General features: G+C 39.1%; 1 protein-coding gene across 9 annotated transcripts in view; it reads right to left on the bottom strand.

The window, feature by feature from the left end:
• LOC126394719 (dmX-like protein 1) overlaps positions 1–19,230 on the bottom strand; it is an 80,316-nt gene extending 61,086 nt beyond the window's left edge. For all 9 annotated transcript variants that reach the window (XR_007570392.1, XM_050051723.1, XM_050051726.1 and 6 more), the window contains exons 1-9: positions 18,859–19,230; positions 15,665–15,904; positions 14,045–14,170; positions 8,642–8,719; positions 8,136–8,214; positions 6,737–6,881; positions 5,587–5,653; positions 4,524–4,708; positions 2,583–2,787 (exon numbers count right to left, since the gene is read on the bottom strand). Coding sequence is in view for 8 of the 9 variants with exons in the window: in XM_050051723.1 (XP_049907680.1) it covers positions 2,583–2,787; positions 4,524–4,708; positions 5,587–5,653; positions 6,737–6,881; positions 8,136–8,214; positions 8,642–8,719; positions 14,045–14,170; positions 15,665–15,751 (972 nt within the window). In the remaining variant the exon portion in view is untranslated. The remainder of the gene's footprint in view (positions 1–2,582; positions 2,788–4,523; positions 4,709–5,586; positions 5,654–6,736; positions 6,882–8,135; positions 8,215–8,641; positions 8,720–14,044; positions 14,171–15,664; positions 15,905–18,858) is intronic.
• Between the last annotated feature and the right edge of the window lie 2,077 nt (positions 19,231–21,307).

Raw genomic sequence — 21,307 nt, 5'->3', positions numbered from 1 at the left:
TCCATTGAAATATCAGTGATGTATTATAGAAAAGTGATTTATCTTTTTCTAAATGACAAAAGGCACATCTGCCTCATTTTCGCTGTGGTATCGTGATACCACTCAGAACCATGGTATTTTCATTGGTATCGCACAGTGGGTCCCAATTTTGGTACCGTGACAACACTAATCTGGAGGGGGTTCATCTGCAAAAACTAATGAAAAACTAAACAATGATATTTGGTATTCGGTACTCGGTATTCGGCCAAGCGTTTAATAATATTCGGCTTCGGCCACAAATTTTCATTTCGGTGCATCCCTAGTAGGGAAACACTGTGCAACGGGAGACCAGACTTTGACACCACATGGGCGCGTCTGGGTGCCTCCACCTCGACCACGGTAGTAAAACAAATAGGTGAGGGGTAGAGCAAGAGGAGACTGTCCACTATTTAATCATTGGAGTACGGAGTCGTTCTCTTGGATGGATAAAAAAATAAAAATAGAAAAATGCTGGGTGACCAAATATACTTTGGTGGCTGTTAACATATCTGGGCGGCCCGCCCAAGTACAGCCTATGTGTGGGAAACACTGGATTATAACAAGGTATTAACCTAGAACAGCAGATTCATATGAATTACAGCCAAGAGTTTGAAATAAAGAGCCTCTCAAGGTTTCGGGGAGATTATTTAACATAATAATGGGTTTCAATTTCACTTATTTTATGCAGCTTCTCTGGTGCAGAATGACTAATATAATAGAGCTGTAAGGCTGCAGTTTCTCCAAGTATTATTGAGATTTATGTGCTCATCACACCCTGCAAAGAAGTCCTTTGTCAAATATTGATAACAAATGTGTGTAAACTCACCATTTGAGTGCATGGGCCATACTGATGAGTACAAAGCAGATACACAGCGTGTTGAATGGTTTAATATCTATATAGAAAATGAGACTGTGGTAGAAATCCCATATCTCTGTCTCAGCTGGAGGTTCTCAAGCAGCATCCTTATCAAGAAACTTTGGGCTTAATCATCATTGATTTTGCGAGAAATCTTGTACTGTTCATCCCGCCCTGAGGCATCATATTCGAATGGACTTTAAATGGGGTCTCTCAGTATCCATTCAGTTTTGGAGGGAGTAACTTCAGACTACTGCCTGGCTCATCCGGCACAGTCTGTTATTTTTAATGAATAATTCCACACATGTACTCTTACAGACTCTCCTCGAGGCACAGCGGAGAAATTTGCATACCTATTTTTCCTGTAATCTAATGTGCCCTGAGCTCTGTAAGTGCCAGTGAGACCCATCACCATTTAAATGTCCATATCAAAATGGATGTTAAGTATTGTGTTTGAGGCCAAGCTCGGCTGTCAGCAGCAGCAACGTTAGTCACTTAACACAGGAGACATCAATATTACAGATGTGAGCTAGCAGCAGCTAGACGAGACAGAAAAACAGCCATCAAAAGTCAAAGTTATCATTTTGAGGTGTTGCACAGATTACAGAAAGGAGGCCAATATTGTTCACTGGTGCTCGTCTTAAGCCCTACAAAGCTTCAGAAACCACGTTCATGTTTGATAGCCAATTAATTTTCCCTTTTAACTGCACTAAGCCTCTGTTTTTTTTGTCTTCCTACCCAATCTCCCTTTGCTCTTGTTCCCTCATCTCTGCGGCACCCCAGTGTCCTACATTAGCAGAGGTGAAAATACAGTATGTCAGGGCCAAATGGGGCAAAGCAGAGATCACAGCATTTGTGCCAATTATTTTCCCACTATTAGTCCAATTAAAGGGATTGTTTTTGCATTTTGTAACCAAAATAGACAGCACTCTCGCTCTGACACAGATTTAAAATTAATGCTTTTGATTCTTGCTGGCTGTAGCGAACACTTCTTTGACCTTGGTTATTTACCTCTTGTCAACATATGTCAGTGTTCACCTAACCACGTGCCTATAAATCAACAAACTGATAGTACCACTTCGAATTATTACACATATTATATATTATTATAGGATATATTCTTAAGTTAATTTTTACGATGTGATTTGGGCTCTAATTTCTGAGTTCCTGCTCTCTTCTTGGAGAAATGTCTCAAATGATCCTATTTAGTTATATACACACAGAGTTGCCAGTTTGTTGGTAAACACATCTTTAATTATTGTGGTCTAATACAACAGCCCTGCAGTAAATTCAGCCATAATGAAGGTGATGACTTTCATTTTTAGTTAATTCACTGCTGATTAATTCAATTTTATGGTAATTTTGGAAGCTGCAGTTATAGTGCTATTGAATTAAATTGTGTTATAATGAGAAGTGTTTCTATTTTTTTTTATCTGTCACATTTGTATGAATAAGGATAGACTAAGTATAACAAACAAAATGCAGTACAATTGGGTCGCATTGCAAACTACAGCTTCCAAAACGACCATAAAGTCAAATCAACAACTCTCTGAAACAGTTGCAACAAAAACTGAATGTTCAAACCCTCATGAAAGAATTTATTGCAGCACTGTTGCATCAGACTGCATTAGTTTTAGCCTGTTGTACCAAAATAAAGTGCCATCTGAGTGTATTTAGAGTATTTCTAGCAAAAACTACAAAAGCTTACTTCCTGTGCTGATCTTCCGTGCGACTTCCCATTGCAGGTGTCTTTCCTAGAAGGGCCAGCACATCTGGGTGCTTCATCGTGTTGGCCAGGAGCATGGTTGTTATGGTAACCCGACAGGAGGCTGTCACCCGGCAACAGCGTCTCAGCCCAAAGCCGACACACATTGTCCTTACAGCAGGTGAGCAGAACATTACACACTGCGCCCCTGTAAGGAGAGAGGAAGGAAAAGGAAAGATAATGGTAAAAGGTTTCGGATGAAGTCTGGAGGGCACTGAACTAATCAGTGATGTTTTTTTTTTTATTATCTGACACTGATAGTACTGTTCAGCAGCAGGTCAAAGGAGAAACATCTGTGGGGAGATTAGGTAAAGTAAAGGTCAAAAAGTGAAGATTAAATAGAGCAATAATGACTGGCGACAAAGACACAACTGAATCTAATCTTTTCTAATTACAGAAAAACAGTTTAGAGCTGCAACGTTTAGGAAGTTAATCTATTGATTATCAGTTAAAGGTGCTGTATGTAATTCTGGAGAAAGATAGGTGATTGTTAAGTCTCATTTCCAGGTCCTCAAACACCACACTTTGAGTTGGTTTGGTCCAAGTAGTGACCCAAAGTGTTGGTATTTGACGACCTGGGAATGAGACTCAACAATCAACAATCTTTCTCCAGAGTTACAAACAGCACCTTTGATTGTTTAGGTCATTTTCAAGCAAAAATTCCCCCAAATGTGACATTTTCAGGTTATCTGCTGCTCTCCTTGGTCTTACATGACAATTAATTTAATATTTTGGGGGTTGGGAAATGTTAATATGACAAAACAAGACAAGTGTTGGGCTCTGGGACAGGGATACTCTATTTGCTTTGCTCCAGGGCCACTTTTGTAAAATAACAGGAGGCCAGGGGCCAATTAATAAACAAACATTTGTAGTGAATATATAAATAATTAGCCCAGGCCTCGGTTGGGGATCCAGAGGATCTTCCTCTGGCATTTGTTTTTGACAAACAGGACCTATTTGATGCCTTTTGTGTACTCTTGCACCTTTTTTAAATTCAAAGTACAAAAATATTCCCAGTGTGAATCAATTTATTTTCATTGTGAATTAGAAAATGGCTGGTGGGCCCCTCAAGGATGTTGTAACAGGATTTTCTCACTGTTTTCTAATGTTTTGTAGACTAAACGATTAAAAGAGAAAAAAATCTGCACATTAATCGGCAACAAATATAATCCTTGTTGCATCCCGACACCAGTTTATTTAAAAGGGAAATGTTAAGACAACTGGAATATACAAACAGAGCAGGTTGCCACAGGTAGAGTAAAACACAATGTTTTATCATTGATAGGGCTTAACACAGCAGTAAAACCCAGATCACCACTTAAGTACTTCTTAAAGTCTAATTTATGAGAGCAAATAAGCTTAGTGAGAATTCAGCCTGAACATTACACTGTCTTAATGTCCGGGTTAATTCTCTGAGCTGATGGAAGAATAATAATAATCTCTTCATAGTCATTTAAAAAATAATACTCCTGTATACTAAATCTGCAGTGAACTGTGTCACATTATAGTTTCAGTCGGAGAACAATTACAGGTCACAGTAGATTAGGAGTGCCGTAACAAAGCAGGGCAGAACTGAGAGCTATAGTGTAGCGAGAGACTAATACTGCACAGTGGCTGACCTATTTTGACTTTGAGAGAGCTCTGCCATTTTCACTCAGCCCACAAAATACTGTACAATGTGCAGCTAAATAAACAGAAAAATAGATGCAACTTGACGTCTACCCAGTGAAACAGGTTTTGCCATTATTGTGCAATTGTTATGCTTTTCTTGTTGTTCTCAGCTGTGTCACCTTAGGTCAAAATGAGAACATAATAACTAAGAACATAAATGAATCATTGTTGCAGAGAGGGGGCTGTGGCGTGTTGCCTTGGCACTGTCCATACCGTGGCATGTATTTGCTGGTCTTCCGCCAAGTGAAGCCGGCAACAGAGCGAGGATGGGCCAGGTAGACAAAGGAAAAGGCCAGCTCTCCCTGGAAACTGACACTGGGTTCTGGTGGTGTGAAGAGTCTGGAAACACTCGACTTCCACTTACTGGTGCTGTACCAAACCTTTACAAGGCAGTCGTCCTGAGAGGGGACATAAACAGAGATGTAATTGATGCCATGCTACAGGATGTGCTATCACAAGTTAAAGTCATTAGGTTACATGCCTTAAAGGGGACCTATCATGCTTCTCCTTATTTTCTGTCTTATATATATATAATGTTTCACTGTCGGCTGTGCACACTGAACATAGCCACAGTTACACATAATGAGGCAAACATATGTGAAAGAAACCCCTGTGAGCAAAAGTCTCAGGCTTCAGACCGTTCTGAGTTCTCTAATTTCAACTTTTTTGTTTTTTATTTTGGCTACAAGCTGATTTCAGATCGTGGCGGACTTCTTTATATGGTCATCTGCTCCAGGCATGCCACTGAAAGCTTTGACATTACAAAGCCTATGCTGCGACATGAAGCTACACGCCAACATCGGGAAAGTATGTTAAGTTGGGTGCCGAATCGATGTTAATTTCCCCAATTTTGGATCATACTGTCCAGTAGTGTTTAGAAGCTTTTATTGGTGATTTTTTTTTACAGCAGAAAGTGCCTCTATTCTCCGTTACAGTCATTCCCCTGCTGCACTGACAGTGTAGAGACACAGAGATACAAAAGACACAGAAACACTGATCAATCGAGCAGACTGGCTCTTTTTCCAGAGTTGGGCTGAGAGGCTAAGACGCTACAACAGAGCGGTTCAAACTGAGGGTGAATACAGATGTTCCAGTACAGACAGTAAAACAAACTTAACTTAAAACAAACAGACACCAAAGGTAGTACTGTATAAGTGCAGTTACACAACAGTAACACTTGAGTTTACAGTGCTGGCTGTGTCAATATGAATAGCCACTGCAAACATGACTTGCACACACACATTTGCATTCAAATCCTGGTAAAGGCTTGACTTACCTGCCCAGCAGTAGCAAAGAATTCTCCATCAGGAGAGAACTTCATTAAACTGACAGGAGAGGCCGTCCTACAGACAGAAAAAACAAAACACAACAAAACAAAAAAAGAACAAATATTACAGTATTTTCAGTACTACAGAAGTCTGTTTTTTTTCAGATATAAAATATACAGTCAGTAAGGGCAACTTTTACAATAAATTCAAGTTAATTACAAAAACAAGTAAGTTCAAAGATAGATGTAACATAATACCGGAATATTAAAAAAAAAACATCACTAAACAAATCTATATTAGTTGGCTGTATTAAATTGTCTATCCAGCACAAAACTAAAAATAGTGTCGATGATGTAACAAGTTATCCAGTTTGAGTACATTTTGGGAAAACAACACTCCTGTTTATAAAAAAATCTCTTTTTTCAAAAAGAAAAAGAAAAAAAAAAGCAATAAAATCACCACCTTAAGCCATATTTGCACAGGACTGGTATTACCATGGGACCTGATGTGATTCAGAAAGTACCGCCACCACATCTGTGTTTCGTGCAGCGCATTCAAACAGGATAAACAGAGTCTGTATTTTACTCAAATTTACTGACAGTATTCCCTAGATACGGTGTCAAGGCTGCACTCTCAGCAAAGAAAGTACTGGAACAGCCTCAAAAACAATAAGAGGACCAGGTCAGACCCAATTCAGTGTCCTTATTTTGATGAACTGGACACTGCTCTAGGTCAGATCAACTGACACATCCTGTCTAACGCCTGAAGGATTTGAGCTTGCTCTTTCAGCGAATGGGTCTCCATGCTGTGTAGCAAGATGAACCTCCTGACTTTGCACCCAAAATGCTGTCCAAACTTAAATCTATAAATGGCAATGCAGCCTTTATAATTGTTGTCCGGGAAAGAGGTAGAGTAGAGGTGTGGAGAAAATAAAAAAGCTTGAAAAAAAATTAAATACAAGCTCAAATCACCCAGATGCAGATATACATTGGCTGGCAAAATATGGTAAGTGATATGAGGTGGAATTTTTACTTGAAAAATTAAATTCCCTCAAGAATAAGATCACAGACAACATCCGCAATTATTATAAATCACTAGAGATCCCCAGGTAATAGATAGATAGCATCACGTGCTAAGTTTGTACATCTCAGTTCTTACTTGCTCTGCCAGATGCAACTCCAGGTTGAACGAGAGTCTCTTATGGTCATCCCTGTCTCCTTTCCTGCTTCCTTAGCTTCATCTTTCACTCCATCAACATTAGACCACAACTGGAGGCTGCTAGAGCCTGTTAGGAGAGTGCTGCCTGGATACACAGAAACACATTCACTCTATCAGTACAGAAGAAAAAAGGAAACTTGAAAGCATACAGTGCAAGACAGATTTATAATCATCCCAACACTTTTTTTAATATATAACTGTGCATATGCTGGTATTTATTAAAGGGGCTGTATGCGACATTCAGAGCACATTCAAAACATGCATGTACAGCTGGATAGGCTACCACAACAACAAACAGAGAAGCTAGGGCTGCATGGTATATGCGGTAGACGGTAGAAATGATATAAATTTGGCCCACGGTAGAGATTTGCGCTCTACCGTCCTATCGTCGATGATGTCATCGCACCTGCCTCAGTGTGAAAATGGCTGCGAGCACAGAGACAGCGGAGCAAGAGGAGCTGGTTCACATCCGTGATTTAGCGTAGCACGTGCAACATGTGTTGCTGGAGAACTTGTGAGTGAGTGAGTTAATGTCTTATGAACAGCCCCGGACTTCTCAGACTCTTTTAGCGACTTACCGCTCAGAGGGAACTCATTCAGTGTCTCCTCTGGCAGCAGCACAGCGTCTCTCCCTCTCCTCTCTCGCCGTGCGCACACGGGAGTTGGTTTTCGGCAAGAGAGTTTGTCATAAACCTTTGGTAATGTAAACCTATGTGACGCTAGGGGCTCCACAAAAAACTCCATATGTGAATGTGTGATAGTTGTGGTATCATAGCAGCCTGTCACAGGTTACAGCGTGATGATTAGAGGAGAAATGGCAGAGCATAAAGGTCCAGGTGGAAAAAACACAACTCAGTCATTTAGGATTTTGCTAAAAGAAGGAAATTACCTTTTGATATAGATCCCAGGGGACATTTTGCACCATAGAGTACTGGGTTTTAATTTTGAGTTTTGAGATCTGCATTCTGCACAATAAATGCTCTAAAAAATACATTATATCTTTGCTGTTGTTGTTGTTGTTTTTTTTTTTATCAATTTAGCTTTGCTAAGGGACTACAAAACCCATTCAGAAACACTTCTATTATAACTTTTACACTTAAATTTATACCGCGATATATACCGTTACCGTGAAGGGATTCGATTTATACCGTGATATAAATTTTAGGTCATACCGCCCAGCCCTAAGAGAAGCTTAGATTATTACACACACAGAAGGAGCGTGACTTCATTCTCTGCTCGGGACACCATTAATGGTGTCAGCAAATAGTGGTTTGCTGCTATGTTTATGTGCTGAATGTTGTGTACAGCACCTTTAAGAGAGCACTATTGATCAACGTACCTGTAGGGTGCCAGGCCAGGTTTCGTACCATCGACTGTAATACAAATTGACCAGTCTTCTGCCATTGGCAGTTCAACTTCTGTACAGAAACAACAAACAAAGAAAGTCAACATTACTGTTCAAAATAGGACCAGTTATGACACAAATAATATTCTTTTGTTTCTTATATCAGTAGTTACGACTGCATAACAAGAGCCAACAGTGAAGCTGACTCCATGTGAGCCACATGTGATCAGGCCACATGGACAACAGCTTCTGCAGTAAAAGAGGTACTGGGCTGTGTTAATCTTTCCATTCCTTATGACTTATTCTTTGACTTCTCCAACAACAGAGGAAGAACAACAGCTCTTCCCTGGTGACTTTCTGATGTGTTTGGTGGAACAATATTCTGCTCTATTTCAAGTATCAAGGGAGCGCAGCCTGAAAGATAGAGGTCTGTTTTTTTTGGGATGATGTGAATACATGCACGACTAGACTGTGACTGGAAGATAATGTAGGCAACTCACAGTCAGCGACGTGTCTTTTTGATCTGAGAGCTGAACAGGCTCAAAGACGCACACAATGCTTCCATAGGAAGCTGCAATCTGTCAGGAGAAAAGAGAAAAGACAACGTGTTAAATATTAAAACATGTTTTATGATACAGAATAAAAACACATCACTGAAAACATACTTATAGGAACCATATATTATTAAATATGTAACACTCAATTCCATTTCTAAATGGGCAAATAAACTAAACCTATACAATTATTGATGTAAATTACTATTAAACTTACAATGTTTGAAAGATACATTTAATTTCATTGCAAAATAATTAGCTCTATGTTTATGTAATAGATGAGACGAGAACAAAATCCTCCTTTCTGATGACTTAGACAGTGAATAATGAGTGTAGAGCCTAATTGGAAGCAAACAAAGACAGAGCTTGCCATATAAACCATGACATGTATAGTCCCCAGACAACAAACCAAAAATGTCTTAAGGATAAAACAACCCAACGATGAGTCACTATTGTCTCGTCTACCGTATGCACACATCCCATTCATGCATTGGTTAAGGGTACATGCTCAAGCGCTTTCCATGGGAGCCGCAGTCACAATGTTAAACAGACTGAATGGGTGAAATTTCTGTGGCAGTGAACACAAATAACAAGCTAAATAAGGTCTGGGTCTTGGATAATACAAGCTCTGTCTCTATTGGAGTAAATAATATGCCTACTGTCACAGAGCGAATACCATGAAGGAATGAGTCACACACTCACACTTGCAAATGGGCATGCATTAATTGACACAGGCACACACACACATGCATGCCACCACATTCACAAAGCACGGTCGACAGATTATAACTCATGGCATGATGATACATAAGGAAAACGTATCTGTTTTTGGGGACACAGTTCACATTAAATTAAATTCCAGTGGAAAGCAACATGTAACACATCTATGCTGTAAAAGAACAATTTATACTTTTTATATTTATACTTAGTTCAATTCATACTGTAGTTCTGTTATATGAGCAGCAAAAGAAGAAAAAAAATGAGTTATGAAACAATAAGTCCTCTTTTCTGTGGTAACAACGATGACGATGTTTTGGTCAGATTGTCATAAAACCCCAACAGAGATTTTGCAATCATATTATGCTGCATACTACAACAGATAACTTAAAGGGATACTATACAGGATTTCCCTAAGAACAATATAGATATGAAAGTAATCCTTCTCAAACATCACATATGACCCACTAGAAGTGTGTGGCTCTGTCCTCTGCCTGTATTTATTTTATATTTATTTTGCTGTGTTCGGGAACTTAAGCAGCATGTCTCCAAGAGGAGGCTACAAAAAAGCAAATATAGCAACACGAAACGGCAAGCAGACAACAGTGAATGACAATTCCTGCATAGTTTTTCTCAACATCGTGGGTAAACCTGTTTTAACTTAACCAAGAACGCTCTGCCCTTTTAGAAAGCTAACCATTGTATGAATAATAATAAAGTTAATTTAATACCACTGATTGCTGGTGTTAGAGGAGGGTGCTCCCTTTCCTGTTTTTAAAACATTACTCTACATGCATTTGTTTTTAAACCCTGAAAAAGTATAACCTGTCCAAAGTGTTGATGACAACAAACAGGCATTCAAACTGTGAGATAGTCAAACACACTGTGAAAACAATGAAGTTATTCTAGTCTTGTAATTTAAATAAACCTACTCCTCCTTGTACAAAAGTAAACTCTTAATGACATTAAGCAATGCAAAGTTCAACCAGGTGGAACACAACATTAAATGTAGTGCGGCTGCTCTTTTCAGTGATTATGTTGTTTGCTGTAATTTCAATAACGTCGCACAATAATGTGGCGTTTAATCATAACCAATTACACATTCAATCTAATGATTTCGGAAAATACATGTTTCATTGCGGTGGGTCATTACTGCTTACAAAATGCATCTTAAGTGCTACCACACAGCGTGAGCGCAGGGGATGTGTGCTCAACAATGCTGTGTAAACTAATAGCATTGCAAATATCACAGTGTGGAGCGGGGCAGTGAGGTGGAACTGGCGAGCCTACCAACTGAGCATGCTTAAACAGATGCTAGACCAGGCTGGAGGCATGTGAGGTTACTTCTGGCCCAAATGAATTGGATTAAACATCACATGAGGGGAGTGTTGAGGAATTGGGTGAGCTTTTTTTTTCTCCTCTCATCTGAATTAAAATCAGGCCTGTCTCCTGTTTTAACAAGGCTACCACCATCCCCAATTAAAAAATAAACCCAAATCACAGTGATGGGCTGGCACTGATGACTTCTGCCTTTAATATCTTTATGGAGTGATTTGCCAAATTTATGAAGATGTAGTAATCCTAATCCCTTTTTATTTGATTGCAGCAGTGTTACTTAGTAACTAAGAGGAATCGTGACTACTGTGGCTGTAGCAATAATGCAGGGTGCTGCTGGGTTGCTTTGGTTTACATTGAAAAAAACAATAGCATATCTCAAGCTTGATTAGTATGGAAGATGAGCATTACGGGTATGCAGACATGCTTCAACTTAGAGCTGAGCAATATATCGTGTTGTATCAAAGTCGTGACATGAGACCAGATATCATCTTAGATTTAGAATTTCATAATATTGTTAAGTGCTGTCTTTTGTGATTTTAACTGAAAATTGGTGAATAGATGTAAATGTCTTCTTGCAATCACTGCCATTAAAATTAAAAGAATTCAAGCTACATGGTAATATGATTATAAACAAACCCTGCAGAGATATGGCCCACACATAGCACAGATTCAAATCTGACCTTTCACAGCTTTGCAATTAGATTTTATGGCATCACTCTATGGGGGGAGGGAAGGTCCTAAACTCCAGAAGAAACTACTCTAACAACCCAGGCAGCTCGAGTTAGGACTGAGAGCGGGTCAACTAGTGTTGTAGTGAGTCTCAACCAACTTTTTCAGAGTTCATATCTCAGTTTTTTTAGCTTTTAAAACTTGTGAATGTCAAACTCTTTAAACCACAGTCATGAAGCAGTGAATTCCAAACTAGAGGCCTCTGCTTAAACATACAGAATAATTCATCCTTGCTCCTCAATACTTTTTGCAACTGGGACCAACCCCAACACCACCTTCCCTCACAAAGTCGACCTGAAAACCCGCCAATCCAAGTAAAATCTGATCCAGTTCTACATTTAGACTATTCCTGTGGCAAACCGAAAGTGTACACGCAAGCAGTTCTCTTGATGTCTCTCTGTGCCACAGATGGACTCGAAACACAGTTCAATAGAAAAACATCATAAGGACTGCTCAACAATAATCCGTTTTTGCAGATCTGTCCCAGATACAAATTATAAAAAACATCACAACAGATCTTTTGTTTGAGCAACACTTAAACCTGTTTTGGCGCCATTAAAGGGATTATCAGTGGCATTACATCAGTGACTGTGCCTGCTGTACCACTCCTTGCTTTACTGGGTGATTTTTCTCCCACTTGGAGTTGATGACAAGAAGCTTAAGTTCACTAAAATAGCCTTTGATGTTGCCAACAAATCTCTTCCCTGAACACATGGGCTGCCAACACTTAATAAAAGAGTTTGCCATTAATGTGCTTTGCAAAACAGTAACAATTAATCTATAACACAATCTGAGAACAATGGAGTCCTGGACATTTGGGCAGGATATATTAGCTATGCATGATTTCGCTGACACTGTAAGCTGAGCGTGCCTACCACACTTGATCAAATATTTCCACCAATCCCACTTTTGTGGTCATTAAAATCAAGTGGAGCAAGAGGAGGAGAACTGTGCATCAGAGCGCTGTGCAAAAACCCACATTTTAGTGCCCTGACTTTTTCTACTTTTGAAGTCTGATGTCTGTTGGAGTTGGATATATTATTATTGTATCACACACATTCTGCATTGTTTGTACAGTGGGGAAAATAGTAGTAGTTTCAATAAACATATTTCCAATGCAGATATTTAAATGACATTTAGACCAGACATTGAAATTAACTTAATTAAACGACACAGATAATGAAATTGTAACATTCCAATCAATAGAAAAATGTTATGTGCAGAAAAATGTAATGTTAAGAAAAAAAAAAAAGAATTGAACATGCTAAATGAAATTAATTAAATACTTGGTGGAGGGGCCTTTGTTTGCAATGCCAGCTTCAAGATGCTTCCTGTGCAAAGAAACTAATGTCTCACAGATTTTGGCCCATTCTTTCACACAGACACTTTATAAATCTTGAAGATTTGGGAGGACCAACTGGTGAATATTGATCTTCAGATCCTTCCACAAATGTTCTATGTTAGGATTAATTCTGGTGACTGACTGGGTCATTCAAGCATGTTTATTTTCTTCCTCTGGAACCAAATGAAAATCTCCTTTGCACATTTGGATTGTTGTCCTGCTGGAAGGTCCAGCAGTGTTTTATCCTCATCGTTCTGATGGGTGGCACCAGATTCTTGTCCAGATTTTCCTGTTACATGGCTTCAGTCATCTTCCCTCTGATAATGTGGATACTGCTGGTACTATTAGGCCACATCCACAACAAAATTGATCTCCATATACACAAGCGCTTTAGCACAATTCCAGAACTACTGTCCATCTATTCTAACACGCCTGGTTAGATTGTCTACGCTGGGGTTGGTTGCTAAGTTACAGAAAACACTGTGGAGATGGCAAAAAATAAAACCAGGACTTTCTCTGCTTAGACCAAAGACTAGGTGGAACTGTTACTGAAAGTAGCAGCCCGTTTAAGGAGTTTCACAATGCCAGAGCAGTGTGATCACTAGGCTAAAACTTGGCAATTGTAATGCACCTTAGAACGAAAGAACATTAGCGTGGAAGTGTTCTTAGAGTCATATGCAGAGCCATTTCTCCTCCAAACATGGTGCATCATTTTGTTGCGGAAAAGCTCGTTTAAAGTTTGCTACACAATGTTTACAGAAGTCTGTAGATTAATGGGAGAGTGTGATTGGACCAGACAAAAATCAATCAACTTTTTTTATTGGAATGTTATGACTTGATCTGTGTAGTTTTATCAAGGTAATACCAATGTCTTGTCTAAATTTCATGTAAATAACTGCATTGGAAATATGTTTTTTATTAAAAAAAAAGAAAACGTTTTGAATATTTATGTCCCCCGCTGTTTTTTCCTCAACATTTTTGGTAGCAAATCCTTTATATTTTATTAATCTACAGCTCAATGTTGACCTTCAGCTAAAAAAGAAAAGTAATTTTCACTTGAATATGCTTTCCCAGTGATTACCTGCACAGTATGAATGAATCAAATTAAAATAAAAAATAATTATTTAAACTGAAATGTTTGTACTATTGGTATTTTAGGAACAGCCTGGTTTGAACACAGCCTGAGGACTCAACCTGAGGTAACACCACTCCATTGCTCTTACCTGTCCACCCTGCGATGAGCAGTCGACACACCCGACCTGGATGTTGCCATGTTTGGCCCCTGGGATGATCTGCAGTCGCTCAAAGTTACTGCCCAAAATCACCACGTCACAACCTGACGCATAGGCCTATCAAGAGACAGAGGAGACAGCAAGAAGAGGAGAGAGATGAAGATGACACTCAGAGCCACCCAGAGAGAATTGCATGAGGGGTCACTTGAACGTCACTTGTCCTGAAGCCAGTGTCACTGCATCAAGCATGCCACCATATGACAGCAGTGGAGTACAAGCAGACGAGATTAGAATTCAACGCTCTATTTCTGTGACTCTCAGAAGGAGATCTTCACATGAGCTGTGATTCACTGCAACTCTGCCTCCTTCACAAGTACACACAGACGAAAAGAAGTAGTTCTCCATTGATCCAGTCTCTGAATAGCACTGCAGAAGTACCTCATAGAGTTTGCTTTGAGATCACAGAGTGCAAAAGTAGTCAGAGGTACTGCCTTTGTATTTCAGACACGCAGTCCTTAAACCTTCAGTTACAAAGACTTCCTGCAGTAGAGGGAAGTGTTTTTGCGCTATTAAGCAAGATGCAAATTATACAGCAGTTAACATAACACAATGACACAGGCTACAATCTCATGCAAATATATACTAGCTTTGATAAAATCAAGCATTTGATCAAGCCCACACATCCCTATCTGCTAGATGCTGGACAATGATGGAGGGAGCTCATTATGGCCTTTTGTCCCACAGGGGACAAAGAGAATAAAGGAAGTAAGAAACACACATCAATTGCAACTTGACAAATGCTTTCATCTTAAGTTCTTTTTTATAACATATGTGTATACGTTTTTGGCACAGGTAAAGGCCTGGCTAGTTTAATACCTTCCCTACGCAGTGAGTTAATCCTAGACCTGGGTGAAACTGACAAAACTAATATTGTGTTTTGTCTACAGAGTTCTCTGCAGTGTTAAACAGTGGAAGTGCTCCACCTCGCCTGAGAGAAAGACACCTACATCATAAAAATTAAAACACTTGGGAAAAAAGAGTAGAGGTACTATTTCACACAGCAAATGCCATGTTTCATGAGTGCACCTATTGTTTAGGATGTCATCTACTCAGCACAGGCATATCACTTCCGCAAAACTATTTCCTGGGGTTAAAACCACAACCTTGATATAAATGATGTGGCAATGTTTGTGTTTAATGGTTGCTGCAAAACTGAATGTGAAGTAATCTTAACTTCTCAGAGAGAAAAAAATACTGTGCATACGCTGACCAAGAGGAAAGAGGTATAGTCGTTTTCAAATGTCAAACAAGCTCAATGTAAATTTTATCACTCATCTGTAAAGCAAGACAACAAAAAGAAGCATTTTGGGCCTATACATTAATTTACCAATTTTATTAATCATAATGCATATTATTATAATGCACTGCACCAAAAGCTTCTTGGCATCAGTGCTTTTTCCATACTCTACTTTTGCTCTGCTTACTACATTTGCATTCAAAACAACCCAGTGAGCTAAAATCTGCTCTGACGGATCAGTTTGGCCACCCTTTAAGAATCAGAGCTCTAAAATGGCTGGAAGAGAAATATTTCCAGAGCTTGAAATATCTTACCGTGAATGGCACATTGTTGACGCTCCCTACAGAGAAACAATTGTCTCCAGGGTTGACAGCCCCTGTGAGGACCTGATGGAGATTCATGACTCTTGTTTATAGTCCCCTTGTGTTCCTTCCTCCTCTCTCCTTTCTCACAACACCCTCCCACTCCAGGTGAGATTCATGGGAAACCATGGGAAGGAAGCCTTCATCTTCATCTGTAGCCTGTAATTTCACTTGAGTCTCTCTACAGGCTTGCTGTGAGGAAGAGAGGAGAGATAAAAACGGAGATGTAAACAGAGAATGTTTTGGTTCAGTAAGCCTCAGGCCCAGAGTATATTACTAACTCCTTGATATTGACTACAAATTGATTTAACACTCAGCACTTGTGATGTTATCAAGAATTCCTCCTTGACAGATGACCTGCTAATTGTTTCTGTTGCACTATATTGTGCATACAGAGCATCAGGTGCTCCTAGATCTTTTCCGCACAGGTCCAAAACTGCATCAAATCTGTCTCACAATGGGCCCTTGATGCACAAAAACACACTGGTCGTGTTGTGAGAATGTCCACTACTAATAAGCATTAAACCTTCTTGGCATACAGACAGCTAAATAAAAGGCATATTGATGTCAATGCTCATTTGATCCTGGTGGCCTATCTCAAAATCCATTAGTGTCAGACGGTTAACATTGAGAGTTATTTCCCTGCAAAACAAATGCTGTCAGCTTGATTGCTGAAAAACTAATTGGCATGTATAGGAACTGGAATGACCATCAGGTAGAAAACAGCAGCGTATTATGGGGGAGGGTTTTAAGGGAGACAGAATTTCTTGCAGTGTGGCTACTGTGTGACTGTCATAGCAAGATAAATCTAGTTAAGTCATTATATAGTGTTTAAAACTATAAGGCAGTTTATATATAGAACAATTCATACAGATGTACTGAGGTGATGGAAGTAGGTCGAGTTATTGGGTGGGTAACATCAGATAAGACTGAGAGATACGGAGAAAATCAAATATCACAATACTTTTGACCAAACACCTCAATATCAAAATCAAAATAATACTGTAGGCTCTACTTATAGTGCTTTGGCAACATATCCCACAATGAGCTTTTTAACAAATGGGTCTAATCATAAGTAATGAGAATATGACAACAAGTGTGTAACGGCAAATAACAGAGAAGCTAGATTACAGAAAATTACATCACTTTGCTGTGATGCAGATTTTAAAACCAGCAACACACAACACTTAAGATGTTATGATATCCTACATCTAAGATGATATCTAGTCTCATATCACATCATCAATATACTATCAATATATTGCCCAGGCCTAACAACAGATAATACCAGCACTGACTTTAGTATTCCCTGTCTACGTGCTGTACTGTATTTTACCTCTGAATGCTAGCAACAAAGCACGTCTAATACACACAAAAAAGCATTGTTAAAAGGGTGCAGAGCAAGTGTCAGTGAGCCAAGTGGGTCACCAGTGCAGACACACCTTACCTCAGCACTGCAAGACATCCTAAACTCCTTTGTTTTAATTAGGGGTGAGCGATACCACAAAATGTGGTTTCGATCCAAGTAATACAGGGCCAGAATTGACCACATCGATACTGATATGCTTTTTTTTTTTAAAAGCAGGACATACTATACTTTCATATAGGGAAAAACAGTGTGCCATGATTTATTAGGTGAATAACTGATAATAGTTTGCTAAAATAACAGCTGATGATGACCAGTAACAGTTTGAAGAAGATCTGATTTGACTAAAATATCAATTTAATTACTATATACCTGGATAATCTTTGCCTGAGACTCTCTAAACACACTGCCAGTGAACACTGTCTCTGTGTTAGTTTGGATGCTGAGGCATTTACTTCCTCCTCCTTTCTTTTTGGTATCAGCTCCAAGTTTTCTTTCTCGTGGTTTTTGTCCTCTTTCATTAAGCCATCACCGACACTAGGACCCTACTGACGCTAGGATCTATTCTCAAAATGAAAATGTGGTATCAACAACAGTGATTGTCAAATGCTGTGCTGCAGCACACTGGTGTGACATGATGCAAATCCAGGTGTGCAGTGGGATTTTGTGATAACCACATATTATTACTGCAATATTGAAATGGGCCCAGAGAGTTATGGATCAGTTTTGAATTGACTGTATCAGTATGTTATGGGCACCCATTTCCTAATAAAAAAGGCAAACTCTACCTTAAAAAATCTAATGTTATCTAATTTAAAAAAAAAAAAAAAGGTTCATGGGGAACCTATTTGTCACCGGTGACGTGAGGGAATTTTAAGCCTGTGACACATCACATTGTCTTACATTATCTTACATTATTTCCTGTTTAAATGGATGTATTATTGGTGCCTTGATGTGATTTTAAAACGTTTGAAATTAATTCGTGAATCACCTGTTAATAAATATTGATGAGTAATGGTTGGTTGTCAGTTGCTATTTGTGGATAAAAACAAACATTTCTGTTGTGATAAGAGTGATAACACACAAGGATATACACACAGGTGTGCCTTGAGATTTTGGCTTGCCCTTTGGTGTGCCTTGGGCACAAAACGTTTGAAAACCACTGATCTGTGTTATCGATATTTTCTGCCTACCCCTTGTTTTACAGTGTCTGTCCCCTAAACTTTGCTGCAGGCCCGGGTAGGTAATTGAGGAAACCAACATGCACACTAAAATGACATATTAATCCATGTCACGTCTTCAGATGCTTTACTTGTACATACAGTATGTCTTCACTTTGGGAGCGCAATAACTTGTGATTTTAATCTTACACCACAGAATAACATGTGTTCAGTAAAGTTAAGTGGAAAATAAGTCCGTAAATGTTTGGTCACGGCACCAATACAAAGTACAGCAGTAACGCTGCGGTATTTAATAACTGGAGAAAATGTAAGTTATGTTTCCTGTGCTGTGGCAACTCACGTGATAAAGTTTCACAAGCTACCACATTAAACACACCAAATGACACCGCACCTGAGTAACACTGTGTCACCCGTACAGATTAAACATATAACCAGCTAAGTGCCAGTGATTTTAAGCAAACTCTTCTCACAGTAGCTACCTGTTTTTAAGTCGTCGAATCATGACGCTAACTTAGCTGTCAAGTTTAGCTAGCCATCTGCAGTTTGTAGCATAAACACCTTGACGCGACCAGTGTTTGAGACAGTAATTAGCTGCTTACCTTGTGCTGCAACTCTGAATCCTGTCCTGCTGTAAATACAATGATAACATCCCTCACAGCTGCTCTTTTTGTTGAATGTAGCTCCCCAGCGTCAACTAAATGTTACGGATCTGCTCTGGTCAGTTAGCTTGCGTTAGCTCGTGCTAGCTTGTGAAGCTCTCTTTTAGCGAGCTCCTGAGCTAGAAAGCTAGCTGTAGGTCACACGAGGCACACATTTAGTGCCTGACAGTCTCTGCTGGCCAAGACGAGTAGCTTGTTACTTCTCAAAATGCTAACCATAAGAAGGAGCCAACCTCTCCCCAAGGTTAGCAAATGTTAGCTTCCAAGGAGGAAGCTTTTCCTTATGTTGAAGATGTGTCATGATCATGACTGTTTCGCTGCAATGCATTATGGTCCTTGTAGTTGCGTTCTGACCGAAGCAGAGCATAGCAGCATAGCATAGCACACACCTGCGTACTGTAAAAACAACATAGAGAGAAGAAATAATATAGCTTACATTCTTTCTCAAGAAATTATGTTATTAGTTTTTAAATATTATTTTAACTTTTTGTAACGGCTGTAACGGAGAATTGTGGTTGTACCGGCTTGTGGTGAGCACCTCCCCAGGTGTGGCTGAACTTTGTTACACTGTTGCTCAGCTGACAAAATGTCAAAATGTGGAGAAATAAAAATTATAAACTACTTTAACAGCTGTTAAAGTAGCTATTACTTTAGAAACTTAATTTCATAGATTTGGGAACATCATTTTACCCAGCCACGGATATCAAGATGAGCCACCAGCATCTGTGAACTAGCCTAAGTAAATACAGATCTCTGGAGGTGCTTAAACTGTTAGAAGAAAACAATGGTTGTACTTTGGTGTGACCACACCCAACAACGATGTGATGGCACACTGACAGACCCTCAGGTACACTTCTGCATCACCGCAGTCAGGTGAGAAGTCAAAGTAAACTGCTGTTTCCTGCATTCTGGTGAATATTTATGCACCAATTTGAGCCTTTTCTGCATCAATTTATGTCTATAATTCCATCAGAATAAAAGTCATCTGCTACTTTCATGTTTTATTTAGAGGGGGAAATGTAAATATGACTTTTCCTTCCCACAGTGTTGCACAAGGTATGAATACTGTTGTAACCATTACCCCCCAAATACTCTGTGATTCTGAATTTGTTTTCCAGTCCAGAAAAGCATAATCATCACAACAGTGCAATTAAATATTTTGGTAAGCCATTTTTCTGTGGGCCATCTGCAGTCTACTCAGTGGTTAGATTAAACAGGTTTAAACTATGATTTGTCAGTCCATAATTTGTTAAACTGATATTTCCTGATCCAATTTCAATGGCGTTAACCCGACACTAATCTTCTGTAATTATTGTGAAGTTTGAAGGATAGTTTTGCCAAAGCAAAACTTCAGGAACCTGTTCCTATTAAAATCTGCACACACTTCCTACAACCTAAAGACCCCTCATAAGTATAGTCTTGTACAGTGAGCCATATAACTGTATCCAGTCAAGCTTTTGTGACAGGCAGTTCCAAATTTTTGAATGTCAGTGTATGCCAATGTGTCTAGTATTTAGGGCTGTACAATTAATCCAAATATTACCAAACAAATGGCCGGGTTATTATCCAAAATCGCAGGAGCTGCAGAAATCACATCATCATTTTATATTTTTTCAGTGAAAATGAAACGCAAAAATTATCATTACAAATGAAACTGTGATTCATAGCGCAGTTGCGATATCCAGCAAAATAACCACAATATGGCTTTTGTTGCATATCATGCAGCTCTACTAGTTTTCTCTGCAAACTAAACTAAAATGATCACTCTCATAGCTGCCGGAGCTGCAATCATTTGCTTAATATAGAATACTGTACTTGTTTATTATCCTATTCAAGTGGGGTTTTTTATGTGCACTGTCATGTGTCCTTTTTTGGTTAATGTCAATATGTACTATATGTTTCCAGTCTCTTCTAATGTTTTGATGAAGACCCAAAAATATTGGGCTTTGCTGGACCAAGGCCACTAAATCTTTAATTCTCAGCATCTAATTTTCTTTTGTTGTTAGATTATGTTCCACAATGTTCAGTCAACAGATGTAAATTGAATCTAAATTTATATTTTATTCCATATTCTTGTCTGAGATGAGGGACAGAAGGGCAGTTTGAGGTGTGTGATGTCCTTGCAGTAAGCCTAAATAACCACAGGGTGTCACTCTTGCTCAATACACTGGACTCCCGTTTACTTTGACCGGTCCAGAAGATGGAACTGGACTAGCATTCTTGCTCATACCATCTGTTTTGTGTGGTTTTGCATCATTTCTGAACACATGTCTCCTTTTCCTGCATATAAGCATGTATTTATATTCAAAGTTATAACTACTTTGGTCAAAATTAACATTGTAAATGGTTGTAATTGTTGACTGAAAGGTGGCTCTTACAAACATGATAT

The sequence above is a fragment of the Epinephelus moara genome, chromosome 8, assembly GCF_006386435.1.
Source record: "Epinephelus moara isolate mb chromosome 8, YSFRI_EMoa_1.0, whole genome shotgun sequence".
NCBI lineage: Eukaryota > Metazoa > Chordata > Actinopteri > Perciformes > Serranidae > Epinephelus > Epinephelus moara.
The sequence above is the reverse complement of the archived record's forward strand: the minus strand, read 5'-3'. Positions and strand labels throughout refer to the sequence as shown.